At 43.1% G+C, this 18,464-nt stretch overlaps 1 protein-coding gene across 1 annotated transcript; it reads left to right on the top strand.

Moving 5' to 3' along the window:
- Positions 1 to 12,357: 12,357 nt before the first annotated feature.
- Positions 12,358 to 15,730, top strand: LOC147857786 (uncharacterized). The gene is made up of 3 exons (XM_087327333.1): positions 12,358 to 12,554; positions 12,904 to 13,033; positions 13,616 to 15,730. Exons 1-3 carry the CDS (start codon positions 12,455 to 12,457, stop codon positions 15,690 to 15,692), a joined length of 2,307 nt encoding a protein of 768 aa, XP_087183459.1. The 5' UTR covers positions 12,358 to 12,454; the 3' UTR covers positions 15,693 to 15,730.
- The last annotated feature ends 2,734 nt before the right edge of the window (positions 15,731 to 18,464 follow it).

The following is an 18,464-nucleotide window of genomic DNA, read 5'->3' as shown; positions in this document are numbered from 1 at the left end:
TGCCGCAAGGTGGAGCTTCACGCAGTCGATTTCACCTAGGTCGGCGCCGGTGATGACCAAGTCATCAACATATAGTAAAATACTAATCGGTCTGAGTCGACCTTTCCGGATGAACAGGGAAGAGTCCGATTTTGACGTGACGAAGCCCATCCGACGTAGTTGTTGCGTGATCTTCGCGTTCCAGGCACGCGGGGCTTGGTTTAGTCAGTAAAGGGACTTCTTCAGTCGGCATACTGCCGAGGAGTTCGTTCCAGAGTGAAATCCGGGGGGTTGTACCATGTACACCTGTTCCTCAAGGTCACCTTGCAGGAACGCATTCTTTACATCCATCTGATGTAAGTGCCACCCCTTCACCGCAGCTACTGCGAGCAAAACACGGATGGTCGTCATTTTCGCGACCGGCACAAACGTCTCATCGTAGTCGATGTTGTGTTTCTGCGCGTAGACCTTTGCCACTAGCCGAGCCTTGTACTGGTTGACCAAGCCATCGGTGTTGTACTTGACCTTGTACACCCACCTACACCCAATCGGTTTTACCCCTCTTGGTGCGTCAACCAGGTCCCAGGTCTCGTTCTCCGCCAATGCGTGCATCTCTTCCTCCATCGCGGCACGCCAGGTCTTTAGCCGCTTCTGTGTAGCTCTCTGGCTCATGCACTTCCGCTACACGGGTCATGTACACATAATGATGCGCCATGTACTCGTTGTATCCGAACCGCAAAACAGGATTCTTCTGGCGGGTAGATCGGCATAATCTCACATTAGCCGATGTTGAGGCCTTCTCGGTCGACGCGAACTTCACCTTTAAGGACCCGTCACCAGTTCCCTCGGAGTTGGACTCGCATTGGTCTGACTCGTTCCTATCCGTGCCGGAATCCGACACCTTCTTCTTCCCTTTCTCCTTGCGTGTAAGCCGTCTCCTCGGCTTCCTGCACGGGGAATGCACGGCCGAGTCTCCACTACTCGCCGGCTCTTCATCGAACTAATCGTACCGACTCAGTCGTCCAATCGGTCCACTTAAACGGAGTGAAATCGGACTCTCTTGGCGGGTCTCGATTTCAGGCTCATCCGGAGGCATCTCGGCCTCGCTGACCTCATTGTCAGAGCTCGGATTGGAGTCGGGGGCTGGTACCAGGACACGGACTCGTCAAACACAACGTCGCGGCTAACATGTGCTTGTTTGGTGCGAGGGTTATAGCACTTATAACCCTTCTGCTCGTCCGAGTAACCGACCAAGATGCATTTCTCGGCCTTTGCGTCCAGCTTCCTCCTTTTCTCCTTCGGTACATGCACATACGCAATGCTACCGATCACCCTCAAGTGTCGCAAGTTCGGCTTTGTTCCGAAATATAGCTCGTGCGCCGACACTTTGTCTCCGATCCAGTTCTAGATGTATACCGCAGTCCTTACCGCCTCGGCCCAGTAGAACTTGGGCAAGCTCTTCTCCTCCAGCATTGCCCGTGCCACTTCCACAACTGACCGATTCTTCCTCTCGGCCACGCCGTTCTGCTCCGGCGTGTATCTACAACTGAATTCGCGCCGAATTCCCATTTGTTGTAGATAACCGTTGAATTGACCAGAAAAGTACTCTTTCCCGCCGTCGACCGCAGGCACTTGATCTTTCATCCCGTTTCCGTTTCCACGAACCCTTTGAGGTTCCGGAAACAGTCGAAGACTTCGCTCTTCCTCTCAATGAGGTAGATCTACGTGTGCCGCGTGTGGTCGTCGATGAAGGAGACAAAATATCGGCTCCCGCCAAGACTAACGTTTTGTGCAGGCCCCCATACATCGGAGTGTATAAGGTCGAGCTTGTTCCGACTCCAGTTTCACTCGTTGGGGAAAGGAAGTCGATGTTGCTTCCCGAGTTGGCAGGCTTCACAGATTTGTGCCTTTCGGCCACTAAATTTGGGCAATCCGAACACTACCTGTTTCGATTGCAGATCTTGAAGCCGCTGGTAGTTGACGTGGCCTATCCGCTTGTGCCACAAGTCGATGTCCGACTCGGATTTTTGTCCCTTCACGAACATTGCGGTGCCGCCGTCAGTGGAATTGAGGATGAACATCCTCCCGTCTCTGTGCCCTTGCGCAATCACACGGCCTTCTTCCTCAATGAAGCACCCGAGGTGTGTAAACCGAACCTCCATCCCTTGGTCGACGATCTGTTCGACCGAGACCAAGTTCTTCGTGATTGTCGGAACGTGCAACACGTTCATGAGTTTCCCTTTCTGCCCGACATGGCTAAGGGGAACTTCTCCGACATTCGTGATCGGATGCGGAGTGTCGTCTCCAGTTGCGACTACTCCAGGTTGTATCGGTTTTTCAAGGTACGAGAACCACTCCTTATGGCTCGTCATGTGGTTTGACGCACCGGAGTCTACGTACCACACCTCGTCCGATCTCGGGGTGGTCCGTTTCATTGAGTTTGCTTCGTGTCTCGTCACGAAGGCAGACCCTTCTCCGGCTCTCCCGGAGTCTTCGGCGTAGTGCGATCGCTGCCGATTTCCCTTGTCGGTATGTCCAGAGCTGTTTCCGGAACTGGTTCTCTCCGAATCGGCGCGCTTCTTCCAGCACTCACTTTCCCTGTGGTCTTTCTTGCCACAGTACCAGCACTCCGCGATGGCCTTCCCTTGCCGGTTCTCATCACTTCGACTCCCCCTGTTTCCGGAGGGTCCGGAGTTGCTGTCGGCATCACTTCAGTGCCTTCTTCCTTGATCTCGTCGGCCGCCTCCATTGCACGCCGACTTGCCTCGTCCTCCACGTCCACGGGGCCTATCTCCCTCCGTGTACAGCATTATGCTATCGGTGTGCGTGTTGTAGACGCACCCGCGTGGTTCTCCTCTACCAGGAGCATTGACTGTAAGTCGAAAAAGGACGGCGTATTCTCCCGGGTACACATAGCCGTTCGGAACGCTCCGAATTTCGACGCCAAACCTCCGAGACAGATCTGGACCATCTCGCTCTCCTTGATGTTCACCTCTATGGAGGCGAGGGAGTCGCAGATATCCTTGATCTTCGAGGTATAGTCCGCCACCGACAAGTCGCGTTGTCGTAGGTTGCTCAACTCCTGTCGGAGCTGAAGCTTCCTGGCTGTGGTGCTCGTGGCAAAAATCTTCTTCATATTTTCCCACGCACCCTTCGACGTCTTTGCATCCCGAACATAGCTCAATAGTTGTTCGCCCACACACAACGCGAAGCAGTATAATACCCTGCTCGCCGATTGCTCCCACGACGGGAAGTCTCTGTGTGTCGATTCGGGTGCCGCGTCATTAGCTCCTTCGACATAACTCCAGTAGTCGTGCCCGAGCAGGTACTGGTGCATCTTGTAGGACCAAGACGCGTAGTTGGTTCTGTCGAGCTTCTCTGTTGGAAGCGAGCTCGCCATGCCTCTATCCACTGTTCTTCTTGTTCTTCTTCGTCAAGTTGTGTCGGCTGCAGAGAGGTTCTCAACCCTCGCGCTCTGATACCATGTAAAAAGTAACGTGCGGAAGCAAGTATGAAGAACGAACAGAAGGAAGAAAACTCAGGTTTAATGGAGAGCTTGAGCTTATGCAGTATACGCGGGAGAGACAGAGAGAGTGAGAGAGAGAAAACACAAGAACTGTATTCAACAAAAACACTCAATCTCTATTTTCACTCTATACATATGTGTGTTCAATGAACACTTTTATACAAGTCCTAGAAGGACTAACCGAAGTACTGACAGTACTTCAATGCTCATTAAGAGCTCCTACACTAACTCCCAAATATATTCCTCATGGAATATCTTTCCTAACGGCCTCCCGGTTTACGCACCGATCCAGCCCTACCTACGCACCGGTCTGCGTACCGGTTTACGCATTCGGCCTAACCGATCGGTCCCAACCGATCTGGTCTTCGGCTTCTTCAGGCGATCCGGCCGATGTTGAGCTTGTCTCTCAACATAATCCTAAAACTATGGGATGTTCTACGATACTAATAATATTAAATGATACTACACATGCTAAGTTATCTAGGACAATATTAATGGGCTCTGACTCTTCTATGATATTTCCGGAAGCAATGGGACGTCCATCAATGACTACTACAGAGGCTGGACACTGGAGTTTTCTTAGGGATATCTTATGAGCTTGAGCAAATTTCTTGTCCATAAAGCAAGAGTTAGCTCCGGAATCTAGGAGTGCTAGGACATGTACTAGAGGGGTACTTTTAGTACTAACTATTACTTGGGCTACGAACACATCACTAACTTGCTTAGAGGGAATGAAACCACTAATGGGCTACACAGATCTAGGGTTGTCCAACCAAACGGCTCCTATTTTGGCTGGACTTAGTCGTTTAACTCTTCTTCTAACTGACTAAGGACGTCAAATCTGTTTGATTGATCTGGGCTATTAGTACTATTAGGACTATCAGATATCCCTACTGAAATAGGCTCGGGTTTAGTACAATTAGAACTAGCGATTATTTGGTTTACCTGTCTTCTTGGCCTATGGGGGCAATTTATTGCAATATGTCCTGGTCCACCGCAGTAAAGACATAGTCGATTTGTACAGCGTCGCTGTTTTTCTTCTTCGGATAATGGCCCTCGACGACGTGTAGTGTCAATCTCCATCGGAGTCGGAGTATTCGCTGGAGGCGCATTATATGACTCCCTCGGAAAAGGTCTTGCTACCACTGAGGCGTAGGTGGGCTCTGATCTTGCCCTCGGCATCTGTAGTTGTCGTTTCGAATGTCGCTCAAAGAGGCGGTTGTCACATCTCACCGCGTGACTGATTGCTTCTGTTAAGGACTTTGGCTCTTCGGGGAAGGTCAAGAGTAAATCCTTGACGTCGTTGCGTAAATCATAGCGGAATTGCTCCATCAACGCTTGATCATCCCAAGGGATATCAGCGGCGAGTAGGCGAAAATCTGCAGCATATGCGGAGGCTGGACGGTCACCTTGGCGTAATCGTCGAATTTTGTTGATTGCGGTCCTGATGCTGTCAGTATCTCCGAAACATGCTTTAAACTCACCTAGAAACTCTTCAAAATTGTTGAGTAACGGGGATTCCTTTTCTAATAGTGGAGCAAACCATGCCAACGCTGAGCCACTTAACAAAGTGCCTACTAAACCCACTCGTGATGCATCGGTGGGATACCAGGAAGGATGCATTTGAATAACTAATCGTACCTAGTTAAGGAACCCTCTAAACTGCGATCGCGTTCCATCGAACTTCGTGGGAAGGCCAATCTTGGGTTCTTTATGAATCCCTTGTGTTCCGGGCCCTTGTTGTTGCATTGCTACGATGGTTGCTTCGAGTTGTTGCACGTGTAACGCAAGTTCCCCATGTTGTTGTTGCGTTTGCTACTTTTCTAAGGATATTTGCTGAAGATCCCCCAGCAACCGTTGGTTTTCTTGTTCCAAAGCATGGAACTTCTCTTTCAAGCATTGAAATTCCGAGAAAACAGATTGATATTCTTCAGCGCTAACAGTGGCCATGGGATGAAAGAAAAGAGGAATAAGAGATTAGTAGGAAATGAGAGAGACAGAAGGTAGGAAAATCGGTTCAAACTGTCAGGAACAGTACTAAGACAGAGAAGGAATTAGTACTAAAAGAAGTATAGTACTAAGAGAGGTGAAGAACTCTCGAGAGAAGGAAAGAGTGAGTGAGAGGGAGGGAGAGAGAGAGAGAGAGAGAGAGAGAGTGATGATAAGAAAAGATATATATTATGTGAAGAAAATGTACAGTAGCTAGGAGGCTTAAGACTGGCATTGAACCGATTTGGTTCGAAATAATGCCTTGTGCCTCCTTTTATAGTGTTCTAAGGAATACTCCTGAAGTTTCTAGAATGTTCCAGAGAAATCTGGAATATACATCAATTTTCTATAATAAAACATAAATGGAAATAATATTCTATGTATTACAATATATAGTCTAATGGTCGAGAGCTCGACCCATGTAGTATAAGGTCATGGGTTCGAGTCTTGTCTTGCCATATCATGACAGTCATGTGCCGATTCAAGAAGCCACTCTATGGCCTTAAGCAAGCAACACGTGCTTAGCATTCGAAGATTATGCACTATCTTCATCAAATCGGCTTTCGAATGTCGAAATCCGACAACTGCCTCTTATGTACGACGTGACTCTAGAGGCCTTATTGTCATCATCCTATACGTGGATGATCTGGTCATTGGAGGTGAAAGTCTAGTCGACATCAACAAGGTCAAGTCCCTCCTCTCCGGAAAATTCGAGATGACGGACATGAAGGAGCTCCATTACTTCCTTGGCATCGACGTAATTCGGATTCCGACTGGCATTATGATCTCTCTACGGCACTACATTATCAACTTGTTATACAAGTTCCGGATGACTGAGTGCAAATCGGTCGCTACGCCTCTCAATTGAAACCTCAAACTAGATGTTGACTCCGGCATAGACCAGTGCAAGCCGACCCAATATCGTCAACTGATCGGGAGCCTCATCTATCTCACAATCACTCGACCCGACCTTAGTTATCCAATCGGACTCCTCAACCAATTCATGCAAAAACCACGCCACATTCACTTGGATTGCGCTAAGTGAGTATTACAATACGTGAGCGGCACAATGGATTACCACATTCTCCACGCATCGGCCATACCAATACGACTCGAAGGGTACACAGGCGCGGAGTGGGCAAGCTACAAAGTTGATCGACGATCGACCTCCAAATTTGTCTTCTCGCTCGGTAGCGGAGGAATATCTTGGAGTAGTAAGAAGCAGCCTACTGTCGCACTTTCGAGTACAGAGGCCAAATGCAGGGGCGCAACCGTATTTGCATGTGAAGCCTTATGGCTCAAGAGGATTTTGAAGGATCTGGATGTCCCCATCAACAATCCGACTCTCATTTACTGTGACAACATGAGCAGTATATATCTAGCTTGGAACCCGGTGTTTCACGCACGCACAAAGCATATCGAAGTGCACTATCACTTCATTCGAGAGCGCGTACAGGCCGGAGATGTCGACCTTCAACGCATCAACACGAATCTTCAGATAGCCGACATCTTCACCAAAACCTTAGGAGCCGACAAGCTTCGGCAATTCATGTTAGACCTCGGATTGACGATTCTTGACTTGCCAAGCTTGAGGGGGAGTACAAGCGAGAACCGGATATCGTCTAAACCGGGTACGAGCCGAAGCGGACACCGGAGATTGTCCGAACCGGATACGAGCCGATGTATGCATCCACCGAAAGGAACCGAACCGAGTTGAGCTTGAGGGGGCGTGTTGAGAATCAAGCTCAACATAGTGCAACGTGTGAACACACCTTTTGAGAATCCGTGATTGCTCAAAGGTCAAGAGACACACCACTACTCTCTACACATTAACTATGTGTCATAGAATATGATTCTATGACACATAACTAATGAGTTACATATTCCCCATGACTATGAGTCTTCACATTCCTCAAGAGAGAGAGTGGTTGTTGTAAATTTAATGAAGAGAGAGGGTGACCCTATATAAAGCACCCTCATAATTCATACTAAGTCGGTTGTGACTCCTTGCAATGCTACATTTTCATTTATCATAATCTCCTTGTTAATATACATCTCCTTCTTCTTGAGTACTTCATTTGTCTCTTATCCATCTTGTGTTTCCTCTCCTCTTTCTTCTCACACATACATATAACACACATCTCTTTCGCTACACAAGAATCACCATTGATTCTTTACAAGTAGATTTAATAGCTTTTAATAGCTTTTAATAGCTTTTAATAGTTTTTTAGCTATAATAGCTCTAATAGCTCTAATAGCTTTTATAGCTATAATAGTTGCAATAGCTAAATAGTTTTTATAACTTTAAGAACTTTTATGGCTTTTATAGCTAAAATACCTAATAGTGATAATAACAAGTGTGTTGGTAATAGGTATTCGCTTTAAAATTTTCTACTCGATATAATGTTTTATCATAGATTCAACTAGCTATTATCATCCTATGGCAAATGTGCTTTACAAGCTTATTAGCTATCACTTAATTAATCAAGCATTTGCAAATATTTGAATCAGTTCATATAATTTGATAGAGGTTATTTTTTCTCATCGTGGCACGAAAACGTCACGACATCCTCCCCCTCTAGACATGCGCCAACGAACGTCTCCTTCTTCAGCTTCATGGAAGTCATCTTCGTTGAGGAAGTTAGCGCTTTGTTCTTCCCTTTTCTTGAATAGTTTAATTCGCTTCTCTGCAATTGGCAACCTTAAAGCAACTCCATCCATTTCAGTTAGGAAATAAGTTGCATTTTTATTCAATTGTCTAATGACATATGGTTTGAACCATCTTTTGGTGAACTTACGGGAAGTACTATGTTGGTTATCCAAGTTGTTATCATATATTATTACCCAATCACTTTCTTGGAGATTTCTTGGTCGAAGGCGATGGGTTTTATCAAATCTTTCTTTGTTCCGTAGTTGACATTGCTTCATCCTTTCCGTATCTATTTGAACATCTTCATCTCTTCTTTTTAGTTGTCTTATTCTAAGAGCAAGCAAATCTTCTCGACTCATTTCATCTGCCCATGGCAAGGAAACCCAGGAAAATACCGATTGCTCTACTGCCACAATTGGCTTTTGACCAAGTATTAATTCTGATGGCATAAAGTCTGTCACGAAAATATGAGTAGTGCGATCAAACCCATAGTGCATACGGTAACAGATGGGGCCAGTTAGTTATCTTGCCATCACAAGCTTTCACCAAAGCTTTTACTATAGGTCCATGTCCACACTCAGACTTTCCATTAGCTTTTGGGTTATATGCCGTTGTTAAGGACAGTCGAATTCCCATTCTTGAAAAGAATTGTTCAGCTTCGTTAGAATCTAGTTCTCCTCTGTCTGCAACAATCTTCCCAATGCATCCGTACCTACATATCACATCTTCAAGAAGGAACTTGCAAACAGCTGAAGTGGTTTTTTGGCGTAGGGCTCGGCCTTCCACTTGATTTGTCAAATCTTCTCTTGCTAATACAAGATATCTCATTTGCCAAACCCCTACAAGCATCATTACAATATTCACAACCCATTTATAATGTAGACATAAAGACTAAGTAGGTTGCAACCCACCACGATGCTGAATATTCGAATACTTTTGGCAGTTCTCACACAATTGTACATAATCTGCAACATCGTTGTACATTCCAGCCCACCAAAACTTCTCTTTTAATTTCAAATAGGTGGCCCAAACTCCACGATGACCTGCCCATAAAGTATCATGAAATTCAAATATTAGTTTTTGTTGCTCTTCTCTTCTTCTGACCACTCTTTGCGGAATCCCTTTTACAACTTTTGGATGTCTCCAAAGATATCCCTCATGAAGAAAAAACTTATAAGCTTTCTTTTTTATTTTATGAAATAGCTCCATTGACCATGTTCCATCTTTCACACGAGTGCTCGAGGATTTTCCAATTTGCAACATCTCCCCCTCGTACTCAGATTCACGAAGAATAACATGAACACCCAAATCACATGACCGCTTTAAGTTACAATTTATGGAAAAGAAATCAAAACTCTCATCTTCATCATTAGTCATTACCATTGTATTTTTACCTTTAAACCTCGCTCTTGAGAGCATATCGGCAATTCGGTTATCAGTTCTTGCAATGTGCTTGATTTCAAGACATAGCACGATTTTATGTAAGCTATCCATCTAAGCATAGCTATCATCAGATGTTTCACAACTTGAAATCATTCCTAGCAATGGACGACAATCTGTTTCAACCACAACTTCATCACCAATTAAGTATTCACGATCCGTTTTAATAGTTGTTAACATACCCCATAACTCTCTTTTAATCTACAGGTAAGCTCTTTGGCGTTCTGTTAAGATTTTTGCACCAAATCGAACTGCATATCTTAACCCATCCTTCTCTTCTTGGCTAACAGCCCAACCGATCCCGATTGGACTCGTATCCACAGTAACAATGATGGGGTGTTCATTGTCATACCTAGCCTTCCGTAAAACAGGGACATTCAACAACATTTCCTTTAGTTGGGGAATTGAATCTGTATATACATTAGTCCAACGGAAACTTGAATACTTCTTAAGCTACCCATAAAGTGGATCAGCCAGATGTGCGCAATGTGGAATCTAAATTCAGTAAAACACACAAGCACCCAAAAACCTACGCACTTCTGTTAGAGATTTACAATCATCCTTTAAATTTTGAATTGCATTTACCTTAATTGGGGATGGCTTTCTTCTGTGGGGTCCACACATGTGCCTTACAATTAGAACTTCGGGAACCCCAAACATAGATTTTTGACCTGAAAATGTAAGATGAACCTCTTCTAACCTTGAAAGGATTCTTTCACAATCATCAATGTGGTCTGCAACAAACTTTCTACATCCGTTCGGCATGAGCTTTTCATCCTTCTTATTCATCGAGCATCCTTTAATTGGAACATCATCTAGAAAAGGCATAGTTACTTTTGGCACAAAATCTCTTAAAATTTTACTCATAGCATTCACCATATGTGCTACAGAATTTGTAGCACCTTGAGGCAATGTACACATTCGCATCAATCCAATCGGTGTTCTTATAGTAGTTATATCACGACTATCAATAGCAAGCTAAAATTGATCATATCCTGAATATAAATCACACATAGAATATATAGCTCTTCCTGCGAAAACTTCTGTAAAGGAATCTACAATCTTGTGGAAGTTGTCGTCTAGAAGATTTCAGTCGGACTGAAATCTAGAGTTTGTTTTATCAAACAAAATCAACTAGAAGACCTTCAAGAGATTCCAGAGAGGAAGTGTTGATGAGGACAATACATAGTCAAAACACCAAGCTCTGATGCCAAATGTTGGAAGCGACCATCTGGATGCGGAACAAAACCAACACTTCTCCTATGAAGATCTTTTTCGAGTATGAACAAAGTCGTGAAGAACAACTCTACAAGAATCAATAGAGGCAACAGTAACAAGAAACAAGATCAAGTGAACAAGGAGGCAGAGAGACATCAGAGTAGGCACACAGATATGTAGCTATATTATTATTGCTATCAATGTTATAATGACACAACAACATGAACAACACCATAAACTAGGTTACAAAGCCTGTTATATACAAACTAACTTAGAGCAATTGCCCTTTCCACTATTTACATAAATAGCCTAAACCTAGTGTGTCCAATGGGACTGTGTGAATACGTCCATTATAAACTTAATATGGTCGTTGGGGCTAGGCATTTGAGGACTAGCCATTGGACGGTCCATTGGGACTGCTTGGTGGGACTGTGTTGTGCCAACCCGGGGGAGGACCGTCTTTGGGACTGGGATTGGTTGTCCTAACACTGGCTAGAACTGTGTTGGGATTGCTTGGAACAATCTCAACTTTGGTTGGGACTACGTGGAAATTCCCAATCTTGGGTGGGAGTAGCCCCTTTTGAGAGTCTCAACTCCACCTGGGACTGTGTCCCAGTTGGGATGACTTGGGGGCACCACATCTCACAACCAACTCTCGTCTTGCCCCTAGCAAGTTGTTACCACTGGCTCTCCTCTCATGCTTGGCCGTCTTCCTACTCTTAGCTCACCTCCCACTCCTAGTACATCCCTCACTACTAACTCACTGTTAAACTCAGTAATGACACTCCTCTCACACTGCGTATTCTTCTCACTGCTAGCTACACCCATACCTTGTTATGGATTGGATGGCCTATTCCACAGATTGTGGTTGGGGTCTCCCGTGTTTACCGAAATTTCTCTTGAGCTACATAGCCCCACCCATCTAAGTGGCAATGCTTTAGTTTTTTGATCCTGTAAAAGGTCATGTATTTGACTTCCAAGGACAATAATAAAATCTATCTCTCCGGTAACAAGCCTCGTGGAGGACACAAAGCTTGTGGCCAGATAATGAGATCGTCGACTATTGCATGAGATGGTCGGGCCCATAGACAATTAGAATATATGGGTATGTCTCGATCACACACACACACACACACGAGACGATCTGACCCTATTATAACAAGGGCCAACTAGAGTGTAGAAAATAGTGAAGAATAAGAAGCAAGTTTAATAAGGTCTTTCTCTACTACCCCCTCACACATTCACATTTAAAATAGGCTCACACTTTGGACTTAGGCAGGCCCCCCAAGGCTCCTCCTCCTTCCAACTAATCTTCAAGTGATTAGCACTAATTGCAGTGCCCCATCAACAATGTGAGATTCATTAGAAGCTAATTATTAATTCACTCGTGGGCTTCTAATTCACATCTCTCATGGGCTTCATTATTAATGTTAACATCTCTCGATAATTAATTATTAGCTCGCTAATTATCATGGTTAGCAAAGCATGACACTACAAACTAGCTTGCTATAACATTAAGAGTCTTTCTAATTGTGGCATCAAATAGTTCTTTATCATATATTACAGTCAGTATCCCTAATTATAGAGGTTAATGACAATACGCTGAGTCACTCTATCCCTAATCAGTGAGGCTAATTACGAATTAACTAATCATGAGGAAGGGGTTGTGGTCACCAGATGAAGACGAGAGGCTGGTGCGCTGCATCACCAAATACGTGAATGGCAGCTGGAGCGACATCGCTAGAAAAGCTGGTATTTAATCTGCTCAATTCCTCTGTTTTTTTTTTTTTTTTTCATTTCCTACCCTAACTAATCCTCTGTCATTAGGTCTTAATCACCTCTGGGTTTTGATTAATCACCCACCTCTCGGATTAGTATTACATCGTCTTTGATAAATAAGTCTAGCAGTTAACTTGATGTCGTGAATCACTTTGCAATTTATGTTCATTCACCTATGGTAATTAAATTGCATAGATCATTAAAATTGCTACAAATTTGTAATTAAATCTACTTGGCTTCTTAAAATTAACTTCGATTTTATAAGGGTTCACATTAAAGTGGGTAACTGCGATTTTGCTAATGGAATTGAGATTTGAATCAGGGCTGGATCGATGCGGCAAGAGCTGCAGGCGGCGATGGATGAATCATCTGAGGCCGGACCTCAAACGAGGCAAATTCTCGACGGAAGAGATCAACCTCATTATCCGGCTGCAGGAATCATTAGGCAACAGGTACATTCCTCGATTGATGATGAGCTTCCAATCCCGTTGGTTCGGATTCGATGGACATAATCTTTGTGTGTGCATTAATCATCAATCTATGATTACTAATTAAGTTGCTGGTGGACCATAATGGTGTTACTAATTTGGTTAAGTAAAATCTAGGTTACTGATGGACCATACCGGTGTTACTAATTTGGTTAATTAAAATCTAGGTTACTGATGGACCATACTGGTGTTACTAATTTGGTTAATTAAAATCTAGGTTACTAATGGACCGTGGAGGTGTTACTAATTTGGTTAATTAAAATCTAGGTTACTACTAATGGACCATGCAGGTGTTAGCAATTTGGTTAATTAATATCCAGGTTACTAATGCAGTTGTTACCAATTTGGTTAACTAAAATCCAGGTTACTAATGGACCATGCAGGTGTTACTGATTTGGTTAATTAAAATCTAGGTTAATAATGGACCATGCAGGTGTTACTAATTTGGTTAATTAAAATCGATGGTTAGTAATGGTGCAGGTTTTGTGAAAATTGATTGAATAATTGATGGATTGGATTGGATGGGATGGGATGGGATGAATGCAGGTGGTCGGACATAGCTGGGCATCTAGAGGGAAGAACAGACAATGATGTGAAGAATCTATGGAACACTCAGATTAAGAAGAGGTTGAGTCTAATCGGCGCCACTAATCATGATCAACGCCCTGATCATAGCAAATCACCGGCCAGCCGCGTTAATAATCAAAAGCCGAGCCTGGATCCTGCTCTGATGAGTGATCACTATTATAATGGCGGTGGCGGCGGAATTAATCAGATCAATGGCGGCGGCTCCTCCTCCGCGTCTTCTTCGTCCAATATTTCCTACCATTCGAGCAGCAGTAATCCGATCAATGGCGGCTGCTCTGCAGGATCCATCATCAGCATCAGCAGCTCCGATTATTACAGTAATCGGAACCCTATCATCGATCAGAGCCACATGAATCATAATCCTGGCCATGGCGATGGCGATGGCGATGGCGACTGTAAGCCCGAATTGATGGGAGCAGCCGATGATCAGTCCCTCATCATCCACTATCACCACGATTTGATGGCCATCGACGACGACCATCATCCTCATCATCATCAATCTTACGACGATTTTCTTCTGCCGGATCACAAATCTCACATTAGCGACAGTAATCGCCGCCCAGATCAGACAGTTTACCACTCGTCGTCCTCTAATCACGTGGTTAATAACCCTAATTACCACCAGAATCCCGTCATTAATCACTTCTATGGGGAGGCTGCTGATCATGCCACCAATCCATGCGCCCATCCTATGAATCATCAGTACATGCTTCCCTCCATTAATTACTCCGCCTCTTCCTGTTCCTCCTCTTCCTCCGCCACTAATCCTCCTGCTGCTGCTACTAATCAACACAATACTTCTTCTACTACTACTAATAATAGTAATTACCTCAACTATTCATCTAATAATAATAGCCATGAATATATTGCAGACGACCCTCGCTACACTAATCCTAATCCTAATCCTTATCCTAATCCTAATCCTAATCTCAACCACAACCACCTTATTAATAATAATAATAATAATAATAATAATAATCCATCCCATTCCCATCCGGTAATGCTGCTTCATCCTGACAGACCCAATTACCATACTCCTAATCTCTTCGTTAATCTTCCTCCTCCTCCTCCTCCTCCTCATAATCAGTCGCATATTAATCATCAGGTCCACCCCAACAACGCCTTTAATTCCCGGCACGGAAATGAATTTATACAGTGCAATCCCACTAGTCTCCTCATCACTAATTACACAGGATCAAACCCTAATTACATTCGGGCCCTTGGCAACGATCATCATCCTAATAATAATAATCATCATAATGTATTTAACCCTGATTCTTATATCCCTACTCATGCAGGTGTATCATTAGAGCCGGAGCATGATCAACAAACCCTGAATCATCATCCTGATGGTGATGCTCCTGCTTTCAATCTGAATCATCATCATCATCATCATCAGCCTCTGCATCATGATGCTGCGTTAAACCCTAATCCTCATCATTATCATTATCCAGTAATTTCTGCTATATCGAATGACTATCAAATTGGGCCCCAGGATGCAACAATGTTAAGCTCTATGAATTCTGATGACAACCACCACCTCCATGTAACATCGGCCCCTAATTTCCCAGTCTATGCAAACCACGCCGCTTTTACTGCTACTAATTTTCATGGCAATGAAATCATGGATGAGAACCCTAGAATTAGCAGTGGCGATCAGCAAGCAAGCCACCCAAGTCATAGTAGCAGCGGCAGTAATACTAACAACGATCAGCAGCAATCAATCCTCATTATGCGCTGCCATAGTATTGCAAACCCTAATCCACAGACGTTAGCCTGCCATGCCACAAACCCTAATGCGGCGTCACAGGCGCTGGGAGGTAGTAATGTCGGAAACCCTAATTCGCAGGTGGGAATGAGCCATGATGGTAATATGGAAGGGGACCCTCACCTTAACCCTAACCCTAACCCTAACCCTAACCCTAACCCTAGGAGTGCCTGCGATCACCCACGTCAGCACCAAAGCCAAAGCCAAATCCAAAGCCATCGCCAACGCCACCACCATCATCGCCAACCTGCTAGCTGCCAAGTTTAGCGGCGCCTCCAGATTTGGCGCCGCCGCCATTTTATTATTATTATTATTATTATTATTTCTTTTATTGATTACTGTTGTTGGAAATAAGGAAAGCCAAAGCCTCAAATTGTAAAAAATAAGAAACAAAATTTGGTTGTAAAAAAAAAAAAACACAAATTACAAATTATTTTGTATAATAAGCAGACAAAAATCAAAGAAAGGAATCAATTATCAGTCAATTTTTGTTAAAAATATAGGGAGGAGTTGTTTTTCTGGTTGGGTTTTAGGGTTACATTTTAGGGTTCCAGCTTGTGTGGGGTTTGGCCCCAATATAAAAAGACTCTTCCTTTGAGATATGGAATCATTATTAGCCATTTTCTGTTAAAATAGAGAGGTGTTTATTTGTCTCCACTTGGGGTTTTAGGGTTACCTTTTAGGGTTCCAGCTTGTGTGGGGTTTGGCTCCACTTAGGGTTTTAGGGTTACATTTTAGGGTTCTAGCTTGTGTGGGTATGGGCTCCACTCCTCCTCCTTTGGACACACACATATGGATGGATTCATCAATCACTCGGTGTTCTCATTCTCAAAACAGCCAACGTTTTCCCAACCTCATATAATGTGTTTTGAATTCGATGCTCGAAGAACCTTGCTAACAAAACTCCCCAGACTTGATCAAGGCCAAAATATATAAGTAGTTGTCGAGGATCTACACATGTGGCATAATACCAAACCCTTCTTGTATTGACATTGTTGGCTACTACATCACACATGCTTGTCCATGGAAGAAGAACGACATTTGGGCATATGTCTTCCTTTTCATATTCAAATCATCGCCCCATGGGCTCAATCCCATTCCACATATCATCATATAATGAGTATTCAAGGTCTTCCAATGGATGTTAAGAATATATATATATATATATCTTGTATTGGGGTGCTGAAATTTCCAACACGTTTGTTCGAATACTTGGATTAGTGTTAGACATCCATTTCCTTATGAAGTATGTATTGGAACTCGAACTTTGTCGACTCATTATAAGGTCCACATAGTCTCCTACAATTTAGTCAAGGTTGTTGTTTCCATAGGCACACACATCTTTGCCATGCTCATGATTGGCATGGTAGCCTTCTTGGAATGTCGAGGTGCTACCCAATTTATAATAAGACACGAATGTATGTCTCGCTTTGTACTAGAGTATGTTGTTCATAGTGTCAACTTGGTAGTTTACATCGTGACATAGAAGTTATAACAATTGAAACAAACCACCCAAGTTAGCCAATGTTGCACGACCTTGGCCTAGTCTCCCATAGGTCTATCTCTTCTTGATCTCAACAGGCTGAAATCCATTTTAATATATTTCGAAGTTTCCAATATTAATTAAAACTCATAAGAAACAAAATCAAGTTGCACTGCTATATAGGGTTCCATATAAAATCACTTAAAGCTACATATATATTAAGTACATAATTTAGAGTAATGTAACCCCACAAAATTAGTCCTATTCAAAATCTCTATACTTTATGATTACATGCAACGTTTCATTGTCAAGACTCAAAACCTTACCTTGGGTTTCAAACTAGTAAGGCCCTTTATTTATTCAATTCTTTTCTATACATTATATCACCTTTTTGGGGCAAAGATACTAATATAAGATAGATTTCTTCTCCGTCTCAACTCCATAAAGCATAAAGGAACATGCAAGTTAAACACTTTACAATCCTTGCCTTGTGATGCTTTGAAGAATTCAACGGCATACTAGACTCGTTGTCAGTCTGGTAGGATTTATTGAGGTTTTATCACACACGAATAATCACCAAAGCCACAAAAGAATGTAAGGTCTAGTTTGTGCATCCCTATCAACCAGCTCTAGGTTATGTATCTTATAGACCCACACATGTACACAATATTGTACCTAGACCTACACATGTATAAAAAGGATATATATCATGTTCCTCTCAAATATAGTATTAACCCATCTTTGTCTCCTCATAATATAAATAGTACACTTTGCTCATAAATATAACCGAATCCAGCTCATATAGAGCCAAATGATGGTGCTCTGACTAACATAAGTATATATTCTCTTCTTACGCAATATGCACACCAACTTTTCACATAAACAACACGTATTCACACACTAAACAACGTTCAAGATACACACTTTCTGACCAAATAGATGATCTGGATTATTCCCTTAGCAAGAAAAATGTGATACAAGGGAAGAAATTTTGATATAATCTCAATGAATGCATGTGTGCTTATTTGAAACTATTGAATTGGCAGCTTTGCAATTTCTAAATTCTACCATGATATTTCATTAGAAATTTCGTCAATCCCTTTAGGCAAGACAAGAAAAAGGCTACATTTGAAGCTAGGTTTTCAATCTTCGAATTGCAAATGGGGACATATATGCATACATCCCATTTTGATGCTCTTCTCACGATTTTGTTGTATAGCATGAAATAAGTCAACATTTCTATTGTGTGTGAATCTCAACCTTCTCTTTCTCCATTGGTAACATCAGAGCTCCAACCAAGTTAGGATTGATTGTCCATATTTTTAAGGAAGTGAGGATCATGAAAAATAACACCCCTACATGTCACCATAGAGTTGTTTCGGTCTATCCAGAATTCTCTAGTTGGTGTGACCTTGCTAGTCGTAGTAAATGTGATCATGAGTAGTAGAAAATGTGGACTTGGTGTAAAAACCTTACTGCTCCATCTAAGAGAGAAGTGGCTACACCTTAAAAGAATTCTTTAATTAATAATCATCACATGGAGCAACTCAACCACA

The sequence above is a fragment of the Azolla caroliniana genome, unplaced genomic scaffold, assembly GCF_043228905.1.
Source record: "Azolla caroliniana isolate FFs.n. ecotype wild unplaced genomic scaffold, voAzoCaro1.0.p SCAF_11, whole genome shotgun sequence".
Lineage (NCBI taxonomy): Eukaryota > Viridiplantae > Streptophyta > Polypodiopsida > Salviniales > Salviniaceae > Azolla > Azolla caroliniana.
The sequence above is the reverse complement of the archived record's forward strand: the minus strand, read 5'-3'. Positions and strand labels throughout refer to the sequence as shown.

What these genes read in the sequence shown, in the direction of transcription:
- LOC147857786 (XM_087327333.1), top strand. Translation starts at nt 12,455, where the DNA reads ATGAGGAAGGGGTTGTGGTCACCAGATGAAGACGAGAGGCTGGTGCGC. An exon ending in CGACATCGCTAGAAAAGCTG is followed by an intron (nt 12,555 to 12,903) that starts GTATTTAATCTG and finishes GATTTGAATCAG; the next exon opens with GGCTGGATCGATGCGGCAAG. An exon ending in CAGGAATCATTAGGCAACAG is followed by an intron (nt 13,034 to 13,615) that starts GTACATTCCTCG and finishes GGATGAATGCAG; the next exon opens with GTGGTCGGACATAGCTGGGC.